Raw genomic sequence first — 23,281 nt, 5'->3', positions numbered from 1 at the left:
TGTATTAATATCGGAGAGATTACCTGTATATATGGTATTAGGTGGCGGTGTAAAAGGCGGCTGCGGTGTTGTTGGAGATTATGGTGTAATAGACGGCATCGGTGTTACAGGAGCCGACACTTGTACAAGGGCTTTAAAAGGTAGCGGTGTTACTTTCAGGGGTTGTCGGTGGTAACAGCAGGTGCCGCTTACTTTGGGAAGTGCTATTGTTGGCAGGTAGTGCGCTTGTATCAGCGGCCGCTGGTTGTAACGTCTTCAGCTGCTAAATGTGGAGCCTCTTGCATCACTGGTTTCCAGTTGTATCACAGGTTGTATCACTGGTTTCTGTCATATCGGTGGTTGTAATGGGGGCTGCAGCTACTACAGGTAGTTTGTGCATTAGTGGAAAGTACCCAGGGATGGGGTAAATAAAAGGTGCCGTGTTGTGATCTGTGCGCTGTCTGCAGGCGGCAGCGGCTTCCACGGCTGACATGTCCTATAGCGTGTGCTCAGGTCCTGGCAGGGCTGTACATGTCCTATAACGTGCGCTCAGGTCCTGGCAGGGCTGTACATGTCCTATAACGTGTGCTCAGGTCCTGGCAGGGCTGTACATGTCCTATAGCGTGTGATCAGGTCCTGGCAGAGCTGTACATGTCCTATAACGTGTGCTCAGGTCCTGGCAGGGCTGTACATGTCCTATAACGTGTGCTCAGGTCCTGGCAGGGCTTTACATGGCCTATAACGTGTGCTCAGGTCCTGGCAGGGCTGTACATGTCCTATAACGTGTGCTCAGGTCCTGGCAGGGCTATACATGTCCTATAACGTGAGCTCAGGTCCTGGCAGGGCTGTACATGTCCTATAATGTGAGCTCAGGTCCTGGCAGAGCTGTACATGTCCTATAACGTGTGCTCAGGTCCTGGCAGGGCTGTACATGTCCTATAACGTGTGCTCAGGTCCTGGCAGGGCTATACATGTCCTATAACGTGAGCTCAGGTCCTGGCAGGGCTGTACATGTCCTATAATGTGAGCTCAGGTCCTGGCAGGGCTGTACATGTCCTATAGCGTGCGATCAGGTCCTGGCAGGGCTGTACTACATGTCCTATAACGTGCGCTCTGGTCCTGGCAGGGCTGTACATGTCCTATAACGTGTGCTCAGGTCCTGGCAGGGCTGACATGTCCTATAACGTGAGCTCAGGTCCTGGCAGGGCTGTACATGTCCTATAATGTGAGCTCAGGTCCTGGCAGGGCTGTACATGTCCTATAACGTGCGCTCTGGTCCTGGCAGGGCTGTACATGTCCTATAACGTGTGCTCATGTCCTGGCAGGGCTCTACATGTCCTATAACGTGCGCTCAGGTCCTGGCGGGGCTGTACATGTCCTATAACGTGTGCTCAGGTCCTGGCAGGGCTGTACATGTCCTATAACGTGTGCTCAGGTCCTGGCGGGGCTGTACATGTCCTATAACGTGTGCTCAGGTCCTGGCGGGGCTGTACATGTCCTATAACGTGTGCTCAGGTCCTGGCAGGGCTGTACATGTCCTATAACGTGTGCTCAGGTCCTGGCAGGGCTGTACATGTCCTATAACGTACGCTCAGGTACTGGCAGGGCTGTACATGTCCTATAACGTGCGCTCAGGTCCTGGCGGGGCTGTACATGTCCTATAACGTGTGCTCAGGTCCTGGCAGGGCTGTACATGTCCTATAACGTGTGCTCAGGTCCTGGCAGGGCTGTACATGTCCTATAACGTACGCTCAGGTCCTGGCAGGGCTGTACATGTCCTATAACGTGTGCTCAGGTCCTGGCAGGGCTGTACATGTCCTATAACATGTGCTCAGGTCCTGGCAGGGCTATACATGTCTTATAACGTGTGCTCATGTCCTGGCAGGGCTGGCACGCGGATCCTGATCATACAGTGATGGCGCCATTAACACAAGCGCAGCAATACTGGGACGGCTCCGATCAGCCGTCCGCCTACAGCAGAAAAAATTAGACATGAGCGAATATTGTCGGCTCCCTCCTTATTCAGCTTGCTAATAGCGCTTACTGAATAGCTGCAGCGGGAACCCGGATACCTGGAGCGCTCCGATAATCAGCTGTTCGGCTCCACGGCTGCATGTGTCGCGGCTGTGCGACAGGCATATCACATGCATGGAGAGCCTGTATTGTGACGGTCACACGGCCGCGACACAAGCCGCCTCTGCGCCGGGCACTTGATTATCGGGAGCACTCCAGGTATCCGGGTTCCCGCTGCATCTATTCGGTAAGCGCTATTAGCGAGCCTAATAAGGAGGGAGCTGGCGATATTCGCTCATGTCTACAGAGAATCTGATCTAATGTGATAGTGTCCTATAAGAGCACAATGTCATATGGCCACACGGACGTCTCCGCGCTCCCGCCGCTCACTGACTAATCAGCCTCCATCGTTATTTCATAGATTGTTACTGTGGGATTGTGACGACCGAAGTTACAGCTACTACATCGAGGTGTCGACAAACCAGCAGCAGTGGACGATGGTGGCCGACCGCACGAAGGTTCCCTGCAGGTAATCCTCCAATACTGCGCATTATTATCGCCCCACAGGACGGGCCGGCAGCATTGATCGGTGACTGCGCAGCTTTTTACTTATTTTTTATTCCCCTTGGATGTGAGCCTGTGATCTTGGCGCCGATCGCTGCTGTGTAAGGCCGTGTTCAGACAGGCGTGTCTTACGTTCTGTATAAGAACTGACCCCAGGGCTCCGGACCTGAACTCCCTGCCTTATATGTTCCGGGATGGCTGGAGGAACAGGACGGGTCAGTCCTGGCAGCATTGCGGTTCCTATACAGACTATGAAGTACGGCCATGTGAACTTGGGCTAACGCGACTCCTCAACCCGCTCCATGACGGAGAGATGTAGTGGGTTAAGGGGTTAATCTTTGTGTTATTAGTATTACTCTTCATTTCATTATTATGTTCAAAAAACGTTTGTGGCTGCAGTACCCCCATTAGACTGCAGGTGACAGTGTTGTGGCGCTTTCATATACCGCCATGAATTAAAGAGGCACACCCAGCTCATGCCCAGTAAGTAGGGATCTGTGTTGGGGATGTGACCCTTCGGGAGTTTTGGGGATGTGACTCTTCATTAGTCCTGGGGTTGTGTTGGGGATGCGACCCTTCGGGAGTCCCGGGGTCGTGTTGGGGATGCGACTCTTTGGGAGAGAGTCCTAGGGTCGTGTTGGGGATGCAACCCTTGGGGAGTCCTGGGGTCGTGTTGGGGATGCAACTCTTTGGGAGTCCTGGGGTCGTGTTGGGGATGTGACCCTTCGGGAGTCCTGACATCGTGTTGGGGATGTGACCCTTCGGGAGTCCTAGGGTCGTGTTTGGGATGCGATCCTTCGGGAGTCCTGGGGTTGTGTTGGGGATGCGACCCTTCGGGAGTCCCGGGGTCGTGTTGGGGATGCGACTCTTTGGGAGAGAGTCCTAGGGTCGTGTTGGGGATGCAACCCTTGGGGAGTCCTGGGGTCGTGTTGGGGATGCGACTCTTTGGGAGTCCTGGTGTCGTGTTGGGGATGTGACCCTTTGGGAGTCCTGGTGTCGTGTTGAGGATGTGACCCTTCGGGAGTCTTGGGGTCATGTTGGGGATGTGACCCTTCGGGAGTCTTGGGGTCATGTTGGGGATGTGACCCTTTGGGAGTCTTGGGGTCATGTTGGGGATGCGACCCTTCGGGAGTCCTGGGGTCGTGTTAGGGATGTGACCCTTCAGGAGTCCGGTGACCCCCAGGTCTTGATACCGAGCTGCCGCCATCAGTGCAGTAACTTCCCCTCATCGCCTCTGTGCGATTTGCTGATGATTTTAGCATTTCGGGGCATGTCTCGTTGGCCATGGCGCTGTCAGGTGACACGGTCGGCCTTTTCGTCTCTCGCATGTGTCATGTACCTCTTGCCGCTCTTAGCCCGGCCGCACTTAGCGCCTATTAGACAGCACCTATTAGCGTCTAATTCCAGTCCCGGCTGATAAAGGTTACAGCGGATGTGATGGATTCCGGCTGACGCCGCCATGACAGAGTTAGGCCGCTCATCAAGGCGCAGGCGGACGTGGAGACTTGTTATTCGGCACGCTGTCTTCCTGTACTGTTACCTGCACCGGTGTGAACACTTCTCTCGTGGACAGCCCATCCTGTCCTACGTCAGCCGCAGAAGCCGTCATGCCGTTCATTACCGGCTCTAACTCCTTAATAGAAGCCAATTAGCGACCCGCGCCAATGTCGCTGTCATCCCTTTAAATGCCGAGCTGAGATTTATTCTTCGCCTTCACCTGTGATGACAGTTAAGACGTCTCTTCCTTTTCTTCTTCTTAAAGGGCAAACTCGGATATGTTTTCTTTTTTCTTTGGCGCCTTCGCCGCCCGTATCGCACTAATGTCTTATAAAACGAGCTGTCTGAGCTGTAAGTAGCGAGAGGCGAGCGGTAATCACACCCCACCGCTCCGGCTCATAACCTTTCCCTTGTAGCTAATAACAGCCTCCATTGTAAGGCATCGCCCCGGAGAACTGCGGAAAACACGTCTGCAGGGCGAGCGCTCCGGGTACGCAGCTCTCCTGCCGCTTATATCGGCCACATTGTGGACACATCACAGCGTTTTATCTCTCCTTGTACCAAGACTGTTTACAGCATAAAGGATTGTGTAGGCCGCATGCAATTGTACCAAACCATCAGCTCCGAGAAGCACAAGGAGAAGGAGAGGTTTTCAGTTCTGGCTGTAAAGATGGTTATTCTAGTCCACTAACTGCGAGTACGGGAAGGGAAGCAAACGTGAAACCATCCCTGAACCCTGACATAAGGAAAACGCTGTGATTAATGATCACATACGATAAGTGTCAGTGACTGCACATCCCGAGATGGCGAGAGATACAGATACTGAGCCAAGACGACGTCCGGATCCAGCTGCTAAAGGAAGAATTCCTCATTATAAAGTCTAATGACATTCATTATGTCACTGTAGATACTATAAATATGGACGTTTCCCTCCGTGCACAACTGCGTCTCATGTACCCGAAATGTCCGGGGTAAAGGAGTCATATTCATCCAAGAATCTACTATGGTAGAAGATACAGGAGCCTCTCACTAAATTATATCATCATCAAAGAGTTAATTTATTTCAGTTCTAAAATACAAAAAGTGAATCTCCTATATTCTATAGAGTCATTACACACAGAGTGATCGATTTCACGTGTTTATTTCTGTTAATGTCGATGATTATGGCTTGCAGCCAATGAAAACCCAAAAGTCATCTCAGTAAATTAGAATAATTAGCAATAATCACTTGTAGAAGCGCCTAAGTGTTTATAAAGGTCCGTTAGTCTGTGACAGTAGCTCCACAATCATGGGGAAGACTGCTGACTGACAGATGTCGTCACTGACACACTCCACAACGAGGGGAAGCCACAAAAGGTCATTGGTAAAGAAGCCGGCTGTTCACAGAGTGCTGTATCCAAGAATATTAATGGAAAGTGGAGTGGAAGGAAAAAGTGTGGTAGAAAAAGGTGCACAAGCAACCGGGATAACCGCAGCCTGGAAAGGATTGTTAAGAAAAGGCCATTCAGTAATGTGGGGGAGATTCACAAGGAGCGGACTGCTGCTGGAGTCATTGCTTCACCACACACAGACGTCTCCAGGACATGGGCTACAAGTGTCACATTCCTTGTGTCAGCCACTCATGACCAATAGACAACGCCAGAAGCGTCTTACCTGGGCCAAGGAGAAAAGAACCGGACTGTTGTCAGTGGTCCAAGGTCCCAGAGTCTGGAGGAAGAGTGGAGTCCACAATCCAAGCTGCTGGAGGTCTGGTGTGAAGTCTCCACTATCAGTGATGGTTTGGGGAGCCATGTCATCTGCTGGTGTAGGTCCACTGTGCTTTATCAAGACCAAAGTCAGCGCAGCCGTCTACCAGGACATTGTAGAGCCCTTCATGCTTCCCTCTGCCTACAAGCTTTTTGGAGATGGAAATGTCATTCACCAGCAGGACTTGGCCCCTGTCCACACTGCCAAAAGTACCAATACCTGGTGTAAAAACAACAGTATCACTGGGCTTGATTGGCAGCAAACTCACCTGACCTAAACCCCATAGAGAATCTATGGAGTATTGTCAAGAGAAAGATGAGAGACACCAGACCCAACAAGCAGATGAGCTGAAGGCTGCTATCAAAGCAACCTGGGCTTCCATAACCCCTCAGCAGCGCCACAGGCTGATCGCCTCCATGCCACGCCGCATTGATGCAGTAATTGATGCAAAAGGAACCCGACCAAGTACTGAGGGCATTTACTGATCATACATTTTAGTAGGGAACATTCCAGATTTTACAATCATTTTTCAAGCTGGTCTTATAAAAATATTCTAATTTACTGAGATAATGACTTTTTTGGGTTTTCATTGGTTGTAAGCCATAATCATCAACATTAACAGAAATAAACACGTGAAATAGATCACTGTGTGTGTAATGACTCTATAGAATATAGGAGATTAACTATTTGTATTGAAGAGCTGAAATAAATTCACTTCTTGATGATAGTCTAATTTTGTGAGATGCACGAGTATGAGTAGATATATTCTTGTACATAGGGGCAGTATTATAGTAGTTATATTCTTGTACATAGGGGCAGTATTATAGCAGTTATATTCTTGTACATAGGGGCAGTATTATAGTAGTTATATTCTTGTACATAGGAGCAGTATTATAGTAGTTATATTCTTGTACATAGGGGCAGTATTATAGTAGTTATATTCTTGTACATAAGGAGCAGTATTATAGTAGATATATTCTTGTACATAGGGGCAGTATTATAGTAGTTATATTCTTGTACATAGGAGCAGTATTATAGTAGATATATTCTTGTACAGAGGGGCAGTATTATAGTAGTTATATTCTTGTACATAGGAGCAGTATTATAGTAGTTATATTCTTGTACATAGGTGCAGTATTATAGTAGTTATATTCTTGTACATAGGAACAGTATTATAGTAGTTATATTCTTGTACATAGGGGCAGTATTATAGTAGTTATATTCTTGTACATAGGGGGCAGTATTATAGTAGTTATATTCTTGTACATAGGAGCAGTATTATAGTAGTTATATTCTTGTACATAGGGGCAGTATTATAGCAGTTATATTCTTGTACATAGGAGCAGTATTATAGTAGTTATATTCTTGTACATAGGAGCAGTATTATAGTAGTTGTATTCTTGTACATAGGGGCAGTATTATAGTAGTTATATTCTTGTACATAGGAGCAGTATTATAGTAGTTATATTCTTGTGCATAGGGGCAGTATTATTGTAGTTATATTCTTGCACATAGGGGCAGTATTATAGCAGTTATATTCTTGTACATAGGGGGCAGTATTATAGTAGTTATATTCTTGTACATAGGTGCAGTATTATAGTAGTTATATTCTTGTACATAGCGGCAGTATTATAGTAGTTATATTCTTGTACATAGGAGCAGTATTATAGTAGTTATATTCTTGTACATAGGGGCAGTATTATAGTAGTTATATTCTTGTACATAAGGAGCAGTATTATAGCAGTTATATTCTTGTACATAGGGGCAGTATTATAGTAGTTATATTCTTGTACATAGGAGCAGTATTATAGTAGTTATATTCTTGTACATAGGGGCAGTATTATAGTAGTTATATTCTTGTACATAGGAGCAGTATTATAGTAGTTATATGCTTGTACATAGGGGCAGTATTATAGTAGTTATATTCTTGTACATAGGAGCAGTATTATAGTAGTTATATTCTTGTACATAGGGGCAGTATTATAGTAGTTATATTATTATACATAGAAGCAGTATTATAGCAGTTATATTCTTGTACATAGGAGCAGTATTATAGTAGTTATATTCTTGCACATAGGGGCAGTATTATAGCAGTTATATTCTTGTACATAGGGGCAGTATTATAGTAGTTATATTCTTCTACATAGGAGCAGTATTATAGTAGTTATATTCTTGTACATAAGGAGCAGTATTATAGTAGATATATTCTTGTACATAAGGAGCAGTATTATAGTGGTTATATTCTTGTATATATATAGGGCAGTATTATAGTAGTTATATTCTTGTACATAGGAGCAGTATTATAGTAGATATATTCTTGTACATAGGGGCAGTATTATAGTAGTTATATTCTTGTACATAAGGAGCAGTATTATAGTAGATATATTCTTGTACATAAGGAGCAGTATTATAGTGGTTATATTCTTGTATATATATAGGGCAGTATTATAGTAGTTATATTCTTGTACATAGGGGGCAGTATTATAGTAATGTTCCTGTACATATGAGTAGTATTATAGTTATATTCTTGTACACAGGGGCAGTATTATAGTAGTTATATTCTTGTACATAGGGGCAGTATTATAGTAGTTATATTCTTGTATATATATAGGGTAGTATTATAGTAGTTATATTCTTGTATATAGGAGCAGTATTATAGTAGTTATATTCTTGTACATAGGGGCAGTATTATAGTAGTTATATTCTTGTACATAGGGGCAGTATTATAGTAGTTATATTCTTGTACATAGGAGCAGTATTATAGTAGTTATATTCTTGTACATAGGAGCAGTGTTATAGTAGTTATATTCTTGTACATAGGAGCAGTATTATAGCAGTTATATTCTTGTACATAGGGAGCAGTATTATAGTAGTTATATTCTTGTACATAGGAGCAGTATTATAGTAGTTATATTCTTGTACATAGGAGCAGTATTATAGTAGTTATATTCTTGTACATAGGGGCAGTATTATAGTAGTTATATTCTTGTACATAGGGGCAGTATTATAGTAGTTATATTCTTGTACATAGGGGCAGTATTATAGTAGTTATATTCTTGTACATAGGAGCAGTATTATAGTAGTTATATTCTTGCACATAGGAGCAGTATTATAGTAGTTATATTCTTGTACATAGGGGCAGTATTATAGTAGTTATATTCTTGTATATATATAGGGCAGTATTATAGTAGTTATATTCTTGTACATAGGAGCAGTATTATAGTAGTTATATTCTTGTACATAGGAGCAGTATTATAGTAGTTATATTCTTGTACATAGGCGCAGTGTTATAGTAGTTATATTCTTGCACATAGGAGCAGTATTATAGTAGTTATATTCTTGTACATAGGGGCAGTATTATAGTAGTTATATTCTTGTACATAAGGAGCAGTATTATAGTAGTTATATTCTTGTATATATATAGGGCAGTATTATATGTCATGATCTCTGCAGGCAGAGATCATAGCAAGCCTATAGAGGGACAAGCTCTCGGAAGATGGAACTATACTGACCATGAACTAAGCCTGCCGCGCAACTAGAAATAGCCAGGTAGCATTTCCTATTTATCGCTAGATGCCCAGCTCTGGCCTAAGACCTAAATAGCTAGCAGAGGGAAATATAAGACCTGGCTCACCTCTAGAGAAATATTCCAAAGAAGACAGTAGCCCCCCACATATAATGACGGTGAGTTCAGATGAAACAACAAACGCAGCAGGAAAATAGTCTTAGCAAATTTGAGGTCCGCTTACTAGATAGCAGAAGACAGATAGTATACTTTCATGGTCAGCAGAAAAACACTAACAAAACACCATCCAGAGATTACCTTAAACTCTGGCATTAACTCATAACGCCAGAGTAGCAATCCCTGATCAACGAGAGCTTTCCAGACACAGTAACAAAACTTCAGCTGTGAACTGGAACAAATAGGCAAAATGAAACATGGACAAAAGTCCAACTTATCTAGTAGTTGTCAGAAGCAGGAACAAGCACTGAGAGGCATCAGATAACATTGTTGACCGGCAAGAAACCACCAGAGAAATGAGCTTAAATAGCGACACCCACTACTGATGGAACCAGGTGAAACAGGAAAGAGGATGACAAGTCCAATTCCACAAGCGGCCACCGGGGGAGCCCAGAATCCAAATTCACAACAGTACCCCCCCCTCAAGGAGGGGGCACCGAACCCTCACCAGATCCACCAGGGCGACCAGGATGAGCCCTATGGAAGGCACGAACAAGATCAGAAGCATGAACATCAGATGCATTGACCCAAGAATTATCCTCCTGGCCGTAACCCTTCCAGTTGACCAGATACTGGAGTCTCCGTCTGGAAACACGAGAGTCCAAAATTTTCTCCACAACGTACTCCAACTCACCCTCAACCAACACCGGAGCAGGAGGCTCAACTGAAGGTACAACAGGTACCTCATACCTGCGCAATAACGACCGATGAAAAACGTTATGAATGGAAAAGGACGCAGGGAGGTCCAAACGGAAAGAAACAGGATTAAGAATCTCCAATATTCTATAAGGGCCGATGAACCGAGGTTTAAACTTAGGAGAAGAGACCCTCATAGGGACAAAACGAGAAGACAACCACACCAAATCTCCAACACAAAGCCGAGAACCAACACGACGATGACGGTTGGCAAAACGCTGAGTCTTCTCCTGGGACAACTTCAAATTGTCCATAACCTGCCCCCAGATGTGATGCAATCTCTCCACCACCGCATCCACTCCAGGACAATCCGAGGATTCCACCTGACCGGAGGAAAATCGAGGGTGAAACCCCGAATTACAGAAAAACGGGGACACCAAGGTGGAAGAGCTGGCCCGATTATTGAGGGCGAACTCTGCCAATGGCAAAAAAGCAACCCAATCATCCTGGTCAGCAGAGACAAAACACCTCAGATATGTCTCAAGGGTCTGATTAGTCCGCTCGGTCTGGCCATTAGTCTGAGGGTGAAAAGCAGATGAAAAAGACAAATCTATGCCCATCCTAGCACAGAATGCCCGCCAAAATCTAGACACAAATTGGGTACCTCTGTCAGAAACAATATTCTCAGGAATACCGTGCAATCGGACAACATTCTGAAAAAACAGAGGAACCAACTCAGAAGAAGAAGGCAACTTGGGCAGAGGAACCAAATGGACCATTTTAGAGAAACGGTCACAGACCACCCAGATGACAGACATCTTCTGGGAAACAGGCAGATCTGAAATAAAATCCATCGAGATGTGTGTCCAAGGCCTCTTAGGAATAGGCAAGGGCAACAGCAGTCCGCTAGCCCGAGAACTACAAGACTTGGCCCGAGCACAAACGTCACATGACTGCACAAAGACTCGCACATCTCGTGACAGGGAAGGCCACCAGAAGGATCTTGCCACCAAATCCCTGGTACCAAAAATTCCGGGATGACCTGCCAATGCAGAAGAATGTACCTCAGAGATGACTCTGCTGGTCCAATCATCCGGAACAAACAGTCTATCAGGCGGACAACGATCCGGTCTATCCGCCTGAAACCCTTGCAAGGACCGCCGCAGATCAGGAGAAACGGCCGACAAAATTACTCCCTCCCTAAGGATACCTGTGGGTTCAGAATTACCAGGAGAGTCCGGGTCAAAACTCCTAGAAAGGGCATCTGCCTTAACATTCTTAGAACCCGGTAGGTATGACACCACAAAATTAAAGCGAGAAAAAAATAAAGACCAGCGCGCCTGTCTAGGATTCAGGCGTCTGGCAGTCTCAAGATAAATCAAATTTTTGTGGTCAGTCAATACCACCACCTGATGCCTAGCCCCCTCGAGCCAATGGCGCCACTCCTCAAACGCCCACTTCATGGCCAAAAGCTCCCGATTCCCAACATCATAATTCCGCTCTGCGGGCGAAAATTTGCGAGAAAAGAAGGCACAAGGCCTAATGACGGAGCAGTCGGAACCTTTCTGCGACAACACTGCCCCAGCTCCGATCTCCGAAGCGTCAACCTCAACCTGAAAAGGCAGATTCACATCAGGCTGACGCAACACAGGGGCAGAGGCAAAACGGCGCTTAAGCTCCTGAAAGGCCTCTACAGCATGAGGGGACCAATTAGCAACATCAGCGCCTTGTCTGGTCAAATCAGTCAGTGGTTTAACGACATCCGAAAAACCAGCAATAAATCGGCGGTAAAAGTTGGCAAAGCCCAAAAATCTCTGAAGACCCTTAAGAGAGGAGGGCTGAGTCCAGTCACAAATAGCTTGCACCTTGACGGGATCCATCTCAATGGAAGAGGGAGAAAAAATATACCCCAAAAAGGAAATTTTCTGGACCCCAAAAACGCACTTAGACCCCTTCACACATAAAGAATTAGACCGCAGAACCTGAAAAACTCTCCTGACCTGCTGGACATGAGAGTCCCAGTCATCAGAAAAAATCAGAATATCATCCAGATATATTATCATAAATTTATCCAGAAAATCGCGGAAAATATCATGCATAAAAGACTGGAAAACTGAAGGGGCATTAGAAAGACCAAAAGGCATGACCAAATACTCAAAGTGGCCCTCGGGCGTATTAAATGCGGTCTTCCACTCATCCCCCTGCCTGATCCGCACCAAATTATACGCCCCACGAAGATCAATTTTAGAGAACCACTTAGCACCCTCTATACGAGCAAACAAATCAGTAAGCAATGGCAATGGGTATTGATACTTAACAGTGATCTTATTCAGAAGCCGATAATCAATACATGGTCTCAAAGAGCCGTCTTTTTTTGAGACAAAGAAAAACCCAGCTCCCAAGGGAGAAGAAGATGGACGAATATGTCCCTTTTCCAAAGACTCCTTTATATATTCCCGCATAGCAGCATGTTCCGGCACAGACAGATTAAACAAACGACCCTTTGGATATTTACAACCCGGTATCAAATCTATGGCACAATCGCACTCACGGTGCGGAGGTAACGACCCAAGCTTGGGTTCGTCAAAGACGTCTTGATAATCAGAGAGGAACTCAGGGACTTCAGAGGGAATGGACGACGAAATAGAAACCAAAGGTAAGTCCCCATGAATACCCTTACATCCCCAGCTCAACACAGACATTGCTCTCCAGTCCAAGACTGGGTTGTGAGACTGCAACCATGGCAATCCCAGTACCAAATCGTCATGTAAATTATACAGCACCAGGAAACGAATAATCTCCTGGTGATCCGGATTGATACACATGGTTACTTGTGTCCAGTATTGTGGTTTATTATTAGCCAATGGGGTGGAGTCAATCCCCTTCAGAGGAATAAGAGTCTCCAAAGGCTCTAAATCAAAACCACAACGATTGGCAAAGGACCAATCCATAAGACTCAGAGCGGCGCCAGAGTCAACATAGGCGTCCGTGGCAATGGATGACAAAGAGCAAATCAGGGTTACAGACAAAATAAACTTAGACTGAATGGTGCCAATGGAAACAGACTTATCAAGCTTCTTTGTACGCCTAGAGCATGCTGATATAACATGAGTAGAATCCCCACAATAGAAACACAATCCATTCTTCCGTCTAAAATTCTGTCGCTCGCTCCTGGACAGAATTCTATCACACTGCATACTTTCTGGCGTCTTTTCCATAGACACCGCCAGATGGTGCACCGGTTTGCGCTCCCGCAGACGCCTATCAATCTGAATAGCCATTGTCATGGACTCATTCAGACCTGCAGGCACAGGGAACCCCACCATAACATCCTTAACGGCATCAGAGAGACCTTCTCTGAAAGTTGCCGCCAAGGCGCACTCATTCCACTGAGTAAGCACAGACCATTTACGGAATTTTTGGCAGAAAACTTCAGCTTCGTCTTGCCCCTGAGATAGTGCCATCAAAGTTTTTTCTGCCTGAAGTTCCAAATGAGGTTCCTCATAAAGCAAGCCCAAGGCCAGAAAAAACGCATCCACATCGCGTAACGCAGGATCCCCTGCTGGCAATGAGAAGGCCCAATCTTGAGGGTCACCCCTGAGCAAGGAAATCACAATCCTAACCTGCTGAGCAGGGTCTCCAGCTGAACGAGACTTCAGGGACAAATAAAGCTTACAATTATTTCGGAAATTCTGGAAGCTAGCTCTATTCCCTGTGAAGAACTCCGGCAAAGGAATTCTCGGCTCAGATACCGGAGCATGTACCACAAAATCTTGTAAATTTTGTACTTTCGTGATGAGATTATTCAAACCCGCAGTTACACTCTGGAGATCCATTATTGTCAGGTGCACACAGAGCCATACAGAGATTAGGAGGAGAGAGAGAAAAAAGACTGCAGCAAGGCAGACTGGAGGAAAAAAAAAAAAAAAAAATTCCAGCAGACTTCTTATAACTCTCCTTTCTCAACCTGGGTCTTTAACACTTTATTGGCCGGTCAAACTGTCATGATCTCTGCAGGCAGAGATCATAGCAAGCCTATAGAGGGACAAGCTCTCGGAAGATGGAACTATACTGACCATGAACTAAGCCTGCCGCGCAACTAGAAATAGCCAGGTAGCATTTCCTATTTATCGCTAGATGCCCAGCTCTGGCCTAAGACCTAAATAGCTAGCAGAGGGAAATATAAGACCTGGCTCACCTCTAGAGAAATATTCCAAAGAAGACAGTAGCCCCCCACATATAATGACGGTGAGTTCAGATGAAACAACAAACGCAGCAGGAAAATAGTCTTAGCAAATTTGAGGTCCGCTTACTAGATAGCAGAAGACAGATAGTATACTTTCATGGTCAGCAGAAAAACACTAACAAAACACCATCCAGAGATTACCTTAAACTCTGGCATTAACTCATAACGCCAGAGTAGCAATCCCTGATCAACGAGAGCTTTCCAGACACAGTAACAAAACTTCAGCTGTGAACTGGAACAAATAGGCAAAATGAAACATGGACAAAAGTCCAACTTATCTAGTAGTTGTCAGAAGCAGGAACAAGCACTGAGAGGCATCAGATAACATTGTTGACCGGCAAGAAACCACCAGAGAAATGAGCTTAAATAGCGACACCCACTACTGATGGAACCAGGTGAAACAGGAAAGAGGATGACAAGTCCAATTCCACAAGCGGCCACCGGGGGAGCCCAGAATCCAAATTCACAACAATTATAGTAGTTATATTCTTGTACATAGGAGCAGTATTATATTAGTTATGTTCTTGTACATAGGAGCAGTATTATAGTAGTTATATTCTTGCACATAGGAGCAGTATTATAGTAGTTATATTCTTGTACATAGGGGCAGTATTATAGTGGTGGGCAGTATATTTTTGAGCTGCCGGTTTTGTTTTTTTATGAATGGATATCATCTTTTAGTCGTTCTCTATTCTTTTCCCGCTCGTTCTTGCTTTTCTCTCGATTACTCCTCTGCTCAGTAGATTTAGTAATAAGCGGGTACATAATGCAGTGGATATTGTGGCTTTCATGCTGGCACAGTGTGTCCCTTTATTGTTTGGGGAGTGGAGCCCATTGTGCGCTGCTTCTCTTTCATGACAGTGTTTTGTGTTCTTTCGTCTGTGAGTGTCAGTTACGAGCTGTGAATGTGTCATGGGTGACCGTACAATGGTTGGTGCCGGATATTGAGCCTGTGTTATCCGCTGTATATTGGATCTGAGATTGTTTGCATATTGGTGTCTGCTCGCGGCTCATTGTGTGTGAATCTGTTTTCTGGATGGTATAGAAGAGCCGCGAGCATCTATTGCACAGCGCGCCCCTCTCACCCACCGCCGCCGGCTTCCCATAGTCAATCTCCATTACTATTGTTCTCTCTCCTATCACAAATATCCTCGAGTGCTGCTGAAATTTTCTGACAGAGTCTTAGAATCCTCTCCGCTTCCAGGTATTATGCGGTAATGAGGACGCACTTTCTTTGGTCGCTGTTACACAGTCGGCACTTGGCAGTCGGTTTCTGTTGTATTGGTAAAGAATTATTACATTTAATGGAATATTTTTCCTCCAGCGAATTGGTTTACCTGAAACTTGTATCTGCGTCTTACAGGGAAACCTTGAATTAAACGCTCATCTTCAGCTGATTCTCACATAATCTATTATACTACTGGCATATCCAGACCTACTATAATACCGCCCCTATGTACAAGAATATAACTACTATAATACTGCCCCCTATGTACAAGAATATAACTACTATAATACTGCTCCTATGTACAAGAATATAACTACTATAATACTGCCCCTATGTACAAGAATATAACTACTATAATACTGCTCCTATGTACAAGAATATAACTACTATAATACTGCCCCTATGTACAAGAATATAACTACTATAATACTGTTCCTATGTACAAGAATATAGCTACTATAATACTGCCCCTATGTACAAGAATATAACTACTATAATACCGCTCCTATGTACAAGAATATAACTACTATAATACTGCCCCCTATGTACAAGAATATAACTACTATAATACTGCCCCTATGTACAAGAATATAACTACTATAATACTGTTCCTATGTTCAAGAATATAACTACTATAATACTGCTTCTATGTACAAGAATATAACTACTATAATACTGCCCCTATGCACTAGAATATAACTACTATAATACTGTTCCTATGTTCAAGAATATAACTACTATAATACTGCTCCTATGTACAAGAATATAACTACTATAATACTGCTCCTATGTACAAGAATATAACTACTATAATACTGCCCCCTATGTACAAGAATATAACTACTATAATACTGCCCCTATGTACAAGAATATAACTACTATAATACTGCCCCTATGTACAACAATATAACTACTATAATACTGCCCCCTATGTACAAGAATATAACTACTATAATACTGCCCCTATGTACAAGAATATAACTACTATAATACTGCTCCTATGTACAAGAATATAACTACTATAATACTGCTCCTTATGTACAAGAATATAACTACTATAATACTGCTCATATGTACCAGAATATAACTACTATAATACTGCCCCTATGTACAAGAATATAACTACTATAATACTGCTCATATGTACCAGAATATAACTACTATAATACTGCTCCTATGTACAAGAATATAACTACTATAATACTGCCCCTATGTACAAGAATATAACTACTATAATACTGCCCCTATGTACAAGAATATAACTACTATAATACTGCCCCTATGTACAAGAATATAACTACTATAATACTGCTCCTATGTACAAGAATATAACTACTATAATACTGCCCCTATGTACAAGAATATAACTACTATAATACTGCCCCTATGTACAAGAATATAACTACTATAATACTGCCCCTATGTACAAGAATATAACTACTATAATACTGCTCCTATGTACAAGAATATAACTACTATAATACTGCCCCTATGTACAAGAATATAACTACTATAATACTGCTCCTATGTACAAGAATATAACTACTATAATACTGCCCCTATGTACAAGAATATAACTACTATAATACTGCCCCTATGTACAAGAATATAACTACTATAATACTGCTCCTATGTACAACAATATAACTACTATAATACTGCTCCTATGTACAACAATATAACTACTATAATACTGCCCCTATGTACAAGAATATAACTACTATAATACTGCTCCTATGTACAAGAACATAACTACTATAATACTGCTCCTATGTACAAGAATATAACTACTATAATACTGCCCCCTATGTACAAGGATATAACTACTATAATACTGCTCCTATGTACAACAATATAACTACTATAATACTGCCCCTATGTACAAGAATATAACTACTATAATACTGCCCCCTATTTACAAGAATCTAACTACTATAATACTGCCCCTATGTACAAGAATATAACTACTATAATACTGCTCCTATGTACAAGAATATAACTACTATAATACTGCCCCTATGTACAAGAATATACTATAATACTGCTCCTATGTACAAGAATATAACTACTATAATACTGCCCCTATGTACAAGAATATAACTACTATAATACTGCTCCTATGTACAAGAATATAACTACTATAATACTGCCCCTATGTACAAGAATATACTATAATACTGCTCCTATGTACAAGAATATAACTACTATAATACTGCCCCTATGTACAAGAATATAACTACTATAATACTGCTCCTATGTACAAGAATATAACTACTATAATACTGCCACTATGTACAAGAATATAACTACTATAATACTGCCCCTATGTACAAGAATATAACTACTATAATACTGCTCCTATGTACAAGAATATAACTACTATAATGCTGCTCCTATGTACAACAATATAACTACTATAATACTGCTCCTATATATAAGAATATAACTACTATAATACTGCCCCTATGTACAAGAATATAACTACTATAATACTGCTCCTATGTACAAGAATATAACTACTATAATACTGCTCCTATGTACAAGAATATAACTACTATAATACTGCCCCTATGTACAAGAATATAACTACTATAATACTGCTCCTATGTACAAGAATATATCTACTATAATACTGCCCCCTATGTACAAGAATATATCTACTATTACACTGCCCTTTTGTACAAGAATATAACTACTACTAGATAGTAGCCCGATTCTAACGCATCAGGTATTCTAGAATATGTAGAACCAGAACACATGAGCTGCGCGCACAGTGAACAAGCCAGTAAAGACATGTTCACACCACCAAGAGACTTGAAAACACAAAAAAGCACAGTAAAACCAAAACCACTCTGTTGCAAAAAAAAAAAAAAAAAATTACAGTGGACAGCAAGTGCTAGTAAAAAGATGGAAAAAAACAGGGTATTTGGTTGATACGTTTTTTGCAAAAAATGTATATTAAGCCGCTGTACCAATCGCCAAGGTATACCCATATCACAGCAGTCCTAACTAATGAATGTAATCCCTATCTGATGTATTTAAAACCTGGTCATATGTACAATACCTGTATGAGCAGGATTCAGAAAAGGAATGTCCATGTGGACACGTTGGACAGAACGGCTCCTGTGCGCACAGCTCAAAAAAAGAGGGGTGGAGGCCTCCCCAGTCTTGTAGAAACAAGAAAACAGTTATGTAGAACCAGAACACATGAGCTGCGCGCACAGTGAACAAGCCAGTAAAGACATGTTCACACCACCAAGAGACTTGAAAACACAAAAAAGCACAGTAAAACCTTGGGGTATACCTTGGCGATTGGTACAGCGGCTTAATATACATTTTTTGCAAAAAACTTATCAACCAAATACCCTGTTTTTTCCATTTTTTTACTAGCACTTGCTGTCCACTGTAATTTTTTTTTTTTTTGCAACAGAGTGGTTTTGGTTTTACTGTGCTTTTTTGTGTTTTCAAGTCTCTTGGTGGTGTGAACATGTCTTTACTGGCTTGTTCACTGTGCGCGCAGCTCATGTGTTCTGGTTCTACATAATTGTTTTCTTGTTTCTACAAGACTGGGGAGGCCTCCACCCCTCTTTTTTTGAGCTGTGCGCACAGGAGCCGTTCTGTCCAACGTGTCCACATGGACATTCCTTTTCTGAATCCTGCTCATACAGGTATTGTACATATGACCAGGTTTTAAATACATCAGATAGGGATTACATTCATTAGTTAGGACTGCTGTGATATGGGTATACCTTGGCGATTGGTACAGCGGCTTAATATACATTTTTTGCAAAAAACGTATCAACCAAATACCCTGTTTTTTCCATCTTTTTACTAGCACTTGCTGTCCACTGTAATTTTTTTTTTTTTTTTTTTTTTTTTGCAACAGAGTGGTTTTGGTTTTACTGTGCTTTTTTGTGTTTTCAAATTCTAGAATATGTATGTAGTTTATTTATGAAGATTTTAGAATAATACATTGAATACACAAGATTCGGCCGGCCGCGACCAGTTAGCGAAGCGTGGTTCAAATCCCGCGCCAATTCGCGGCCTGACTGCGCCTGTCGCTGATTGTCCGTGGCCGGCCATGTAGTATATAACAGCCCACGTAGTAAATAGCACAGCCCACGTACTATATTGCACAGCCCACGTAGTATATTGCCCAGCCCACGTAGTATATTGCCCAGCCACGGAGTATATAGCACAGCCCACGGAGTATATAGCACAGCCCACGGAGTGTATAACAGCCCACATAGCATATAGCACAGCCACGTAGTTTATAACCGCCCACGTAGCATATAACACAGCTCACATAGTATATAACTGCCCACGCACGCAGTATGTAACACAGCCCACGTAGTGTATAACACAGCCCACGTAGTGTATAACACAGCCCACGTAGTGTATAACACAGCCCACGTAGTGTATAACACAGCCCACGTAGTGTATAACACAGCCCACGTAGTGTATAACACAGCCCACGTAGTGTATAACACAGCCCACGTAGTGTATAACACAGCCCACGTAGTGTATAACACAGCCCACGTAGTGTATAACACAGCCCACGTAGTGTATAACACAGCCCACGTAGTGTATAACACGCCACGAAGTGTATAACACAGCCCACTTAGCGTATAACACAGCCCACGTAGTAAATTGCACAGCCCACATAGTATATAGCACAGCCCATGCAGTATATAGCACAGCCCACATAGTATATAGCACAGCCCACGTAGTATATAGCACAGCCCACATAGTACATTGCACAGCCCACGCAGTACATTGCACAGCCCACGCAGTACATTGCACAGCCCACGTATTACATTGCACAGCCCACGTATTACATTGCACAGCCCACGTATTACATTGCACAGCCCACGTATTACATTGCACAGCTCACGTATTACATTGCACAGCCCACGCAGTATATTGCACAGCCCACGCAGTATATTGCACAGCCCACGCAGTGTATTGCACAGCCCACGCAGTGTATTGCACAGCCCACGCAGTGTATTGCACAGCCCACGCAGTGTATTGCACAGCCCACGCAGTGTATTGCACAGCCCACGCAGTGTATTGCACAGCCCACGCAGTGTATTGCACAGCCCACGCAGTGTATTGCACAGCCCACGCAGTGTATTGCACAGCCCACGCAGTGTATTGCACAGCCCACGCAGTGTATTGCACAGCCCACGCAGTGTATTGCACAGCCCACGCAGTGTATTGCACAGCCCACGCAGTGTATTGCACAGCCCACGCAGTGTATTGCACAGCCCACGCAGTGTATTGCACAGCCCACGCAGTGTATTGCACAGCCCACGCAGTGTATTGCACAGCCCACGCAGTGTATTGCACAGCCCACGCAGTGTATTGCACAGCCCACGCAGTGTATTGCACAGCCCACGCAGTGTATTGCACAGCCCACGCAGTGTATTGCACAGCCCACGCAGTGTATTGCACAGCCCACGCAGTGTATTGCACAGCCCACGCAGTGTATTGCACAGCCCACGCAGTGTATTGCACAGCCCACGCAGTGTATTGCACAGCCCACGCAGTGTATTGCACAGCCCACGCAGTGTATTGCACAGCCCACGCAGTGTATTGCACAGCCCACGCAGTGTATTGCACAGCCCACGCAGTGTATTGCACAGCCCACGCAGTGTATTGCACAGCCCACGCAGTGTATTGCACAGCCCACGCAGTGTATTGCACAGCCCACGCAGTGTATTGCACAGCCCACGCAGTGTATTGCACAGCCCACGTAGCATATATACAGTATACTGTGCAATATACAGTATATTGCACAGCCCACGTATTATATAGCACAGCCCATTATTATTATTATTTATTATTATAGCGCCATTTATTCCATGGCGCTTTACATGTGAGGAGGGGTATACATAACAAAAACAAGTACAATAATCTTGAACAATACAAGTCACAGCTGGTACAGGAGGAGAGAGGACCCTGCCCGCGAGGGCTCACAATCTACAAGGGATGGGTGAGAATACAGTAGGTGAGGATAGAGCTGGTCGTGCAGCGGTTTGGTCGATTGGTGGTTACTGCAGGTTGTAGGCTTGTCGGAAGAGGTGGGTCTTCAGGTTCTTTTTGAAGGTTTCGATGGTAGGCGAGAGTCTGATGTGTTGTGGTAGAGAGTTTCAGAGTAGGGGGGATGCACGAGAGAAATCTTGTATACGATTGTGGGAAGAGGAGATAAGAGGGGAGTAGAGAAGGAGATCTTGTGAGGATCGCGGAGGTTGCGTGCAGGAAAGTACCGGGAGACGAGGTCACAGATGTATGGAGGAGACAGGGTGTGGATGGCTTTGTATGTCATGGTTAGGCTTTTGTACTGGAGTCTCTGGGTAATGGGGAGCCAGTGAAGGGATTGACAGAGGGGAGAGGCCGGGGAATAGCGGGGGGACAGGTGGATTAGTCGGGCAGCAGAGTTTAGAATAGATTGGAGGGGTGCGAGAGTGTTTGAGGGGAGGCCACAGAGCAGGAGGTTACAGTAGTCGAGGCGGGAGATGATGAGGGCATGGACTAGGGTTTTTGCAGATTCTTGATTTAGGAATGTACGGATCCGTGAAATATTTTTGAGTTGGAGGCGGCAGGAAGTGGAAAGGGTTTGGATATGTGGTTTGAAGGAGAGATCAGTGTCAAGGATTACCCCGAGGCAGCGAGCTTGTGGGACTGGGGAGAGTGGGCAGCCGTTTACTGTAATGGATAGGTTCGTTGGGGAGGTCGCGTGAGATGGGGGAAAGACGATGAATTCTGTTTTGTCCATGTTAAGTTTGAGAAATCTAGCGGAGAAGAAGGATGAAATAGCGGACAGACATTGAGGGATTCTGGTTAGTAGGGAGGTGATATCTGGTCCAGAGATGTAGATCTGTGTGTCATCAGCATAGAGGTGATACTGAAAGCCGTGAGATTCTATGAGCTGTCCCAGGCCAAAGGTGTAAATGGAGAAGAGCAGGGGCCCTAGAACTGAACCTTGCGGGACTCCGACAGATAGGGGGCGAGGTGAGGAGGTGGTGTGTGAGTGGGAGACGCTGAATGTCCGGTCTGTTAGGTATGATGAGATCCAGGATAGGGCCAAGTCTGTGATGCCAAGGGATGAGAGGGTCTGGAGCAACAGGGAATGGTCCACTGTGTCAAAGGCAGAGGACAGGTCCAGGAGGAGGAGGATAGAGTAGTGCCGCTTGCTCTTGGCGGTTAATAGGTCATTGGTGACCTTAGTTAGGGCAGTTTCAGTGGAATGGTGTGACCGGAAGCCAGATTGAAAGCGGTCGAAGAGGGAGCAGGAAGATAGATGGGAGGACAGTTCAAGATGGACGTGTTGTTCCAGTAGTTTTGAGGCACAGGGGAGAAGTGATATGGGGCGATAGCTAGATACAGAGGATGGGTCAAGAGAGGGCTTTTTGAGGATAGGTGTGATTGAGGCATGTTTAAAGCTTGAGGGGAAAACACCAGTTGTTAGTGATAGGTTGAAGAGATGGGTTAGGGTTGGGATGAAGATTGTGGTGAGGTTTGGGATGAAGTGGGATGGGATCGGATCAAGTGCGCAGGTGGTGAGATGCGATCTTGAGAGTAGAGTGGAGAGTCTGTCTTCTGTAATGGTGGAGAAGTTGGTTTTGGA

The 23,281-nt window shown here is 44.2% G+C and overlaps 1 protein-coding gene across 3 annotated transcripts in view; it reads left to right on the top strand.

Moving 5' to 3' along the window:
* The window catches only part of BTBD9 (BTB domain containing 9), a 143,216-nt gene that overhangs the window by 106,077 nt on the left and 13,858 nt on the right, over positions 1–23,281 (top strand). For all 3 annotated transcript variants that reach the window (XM_077282026.1, XM_077282024.1, XM_077282025.1), the window contains one exon: positions 2,414–2,521. In XM_077282026.1, coding sequence (XP_077138141.1) covers positions 2,414–2,521 — 108 coding nt within the window. The remainder of the gene's footprint in view (positions 1–2,413; positions 2,522–23,281) is intronic.

The sequence above is a fragment of the Ranitomeya variabilis genome, chromosome 2 (genome assembly GCF_051348905.1).
Source record: "Ranitomeya variabilis isolate aRanVar5 chromosome 2, aRanVar5.hap1, whole genome shotgun sequence".
Lineage (NCBI taxonomy): Eukaryota > Metazoa > Chordata > Amphibia > Anura > Dendrobatidae > Ranitomeya > Ranitomeya variabilis.
This window is presented reverse-complemented; position numbering and strand designations above follow the sequence as displayed.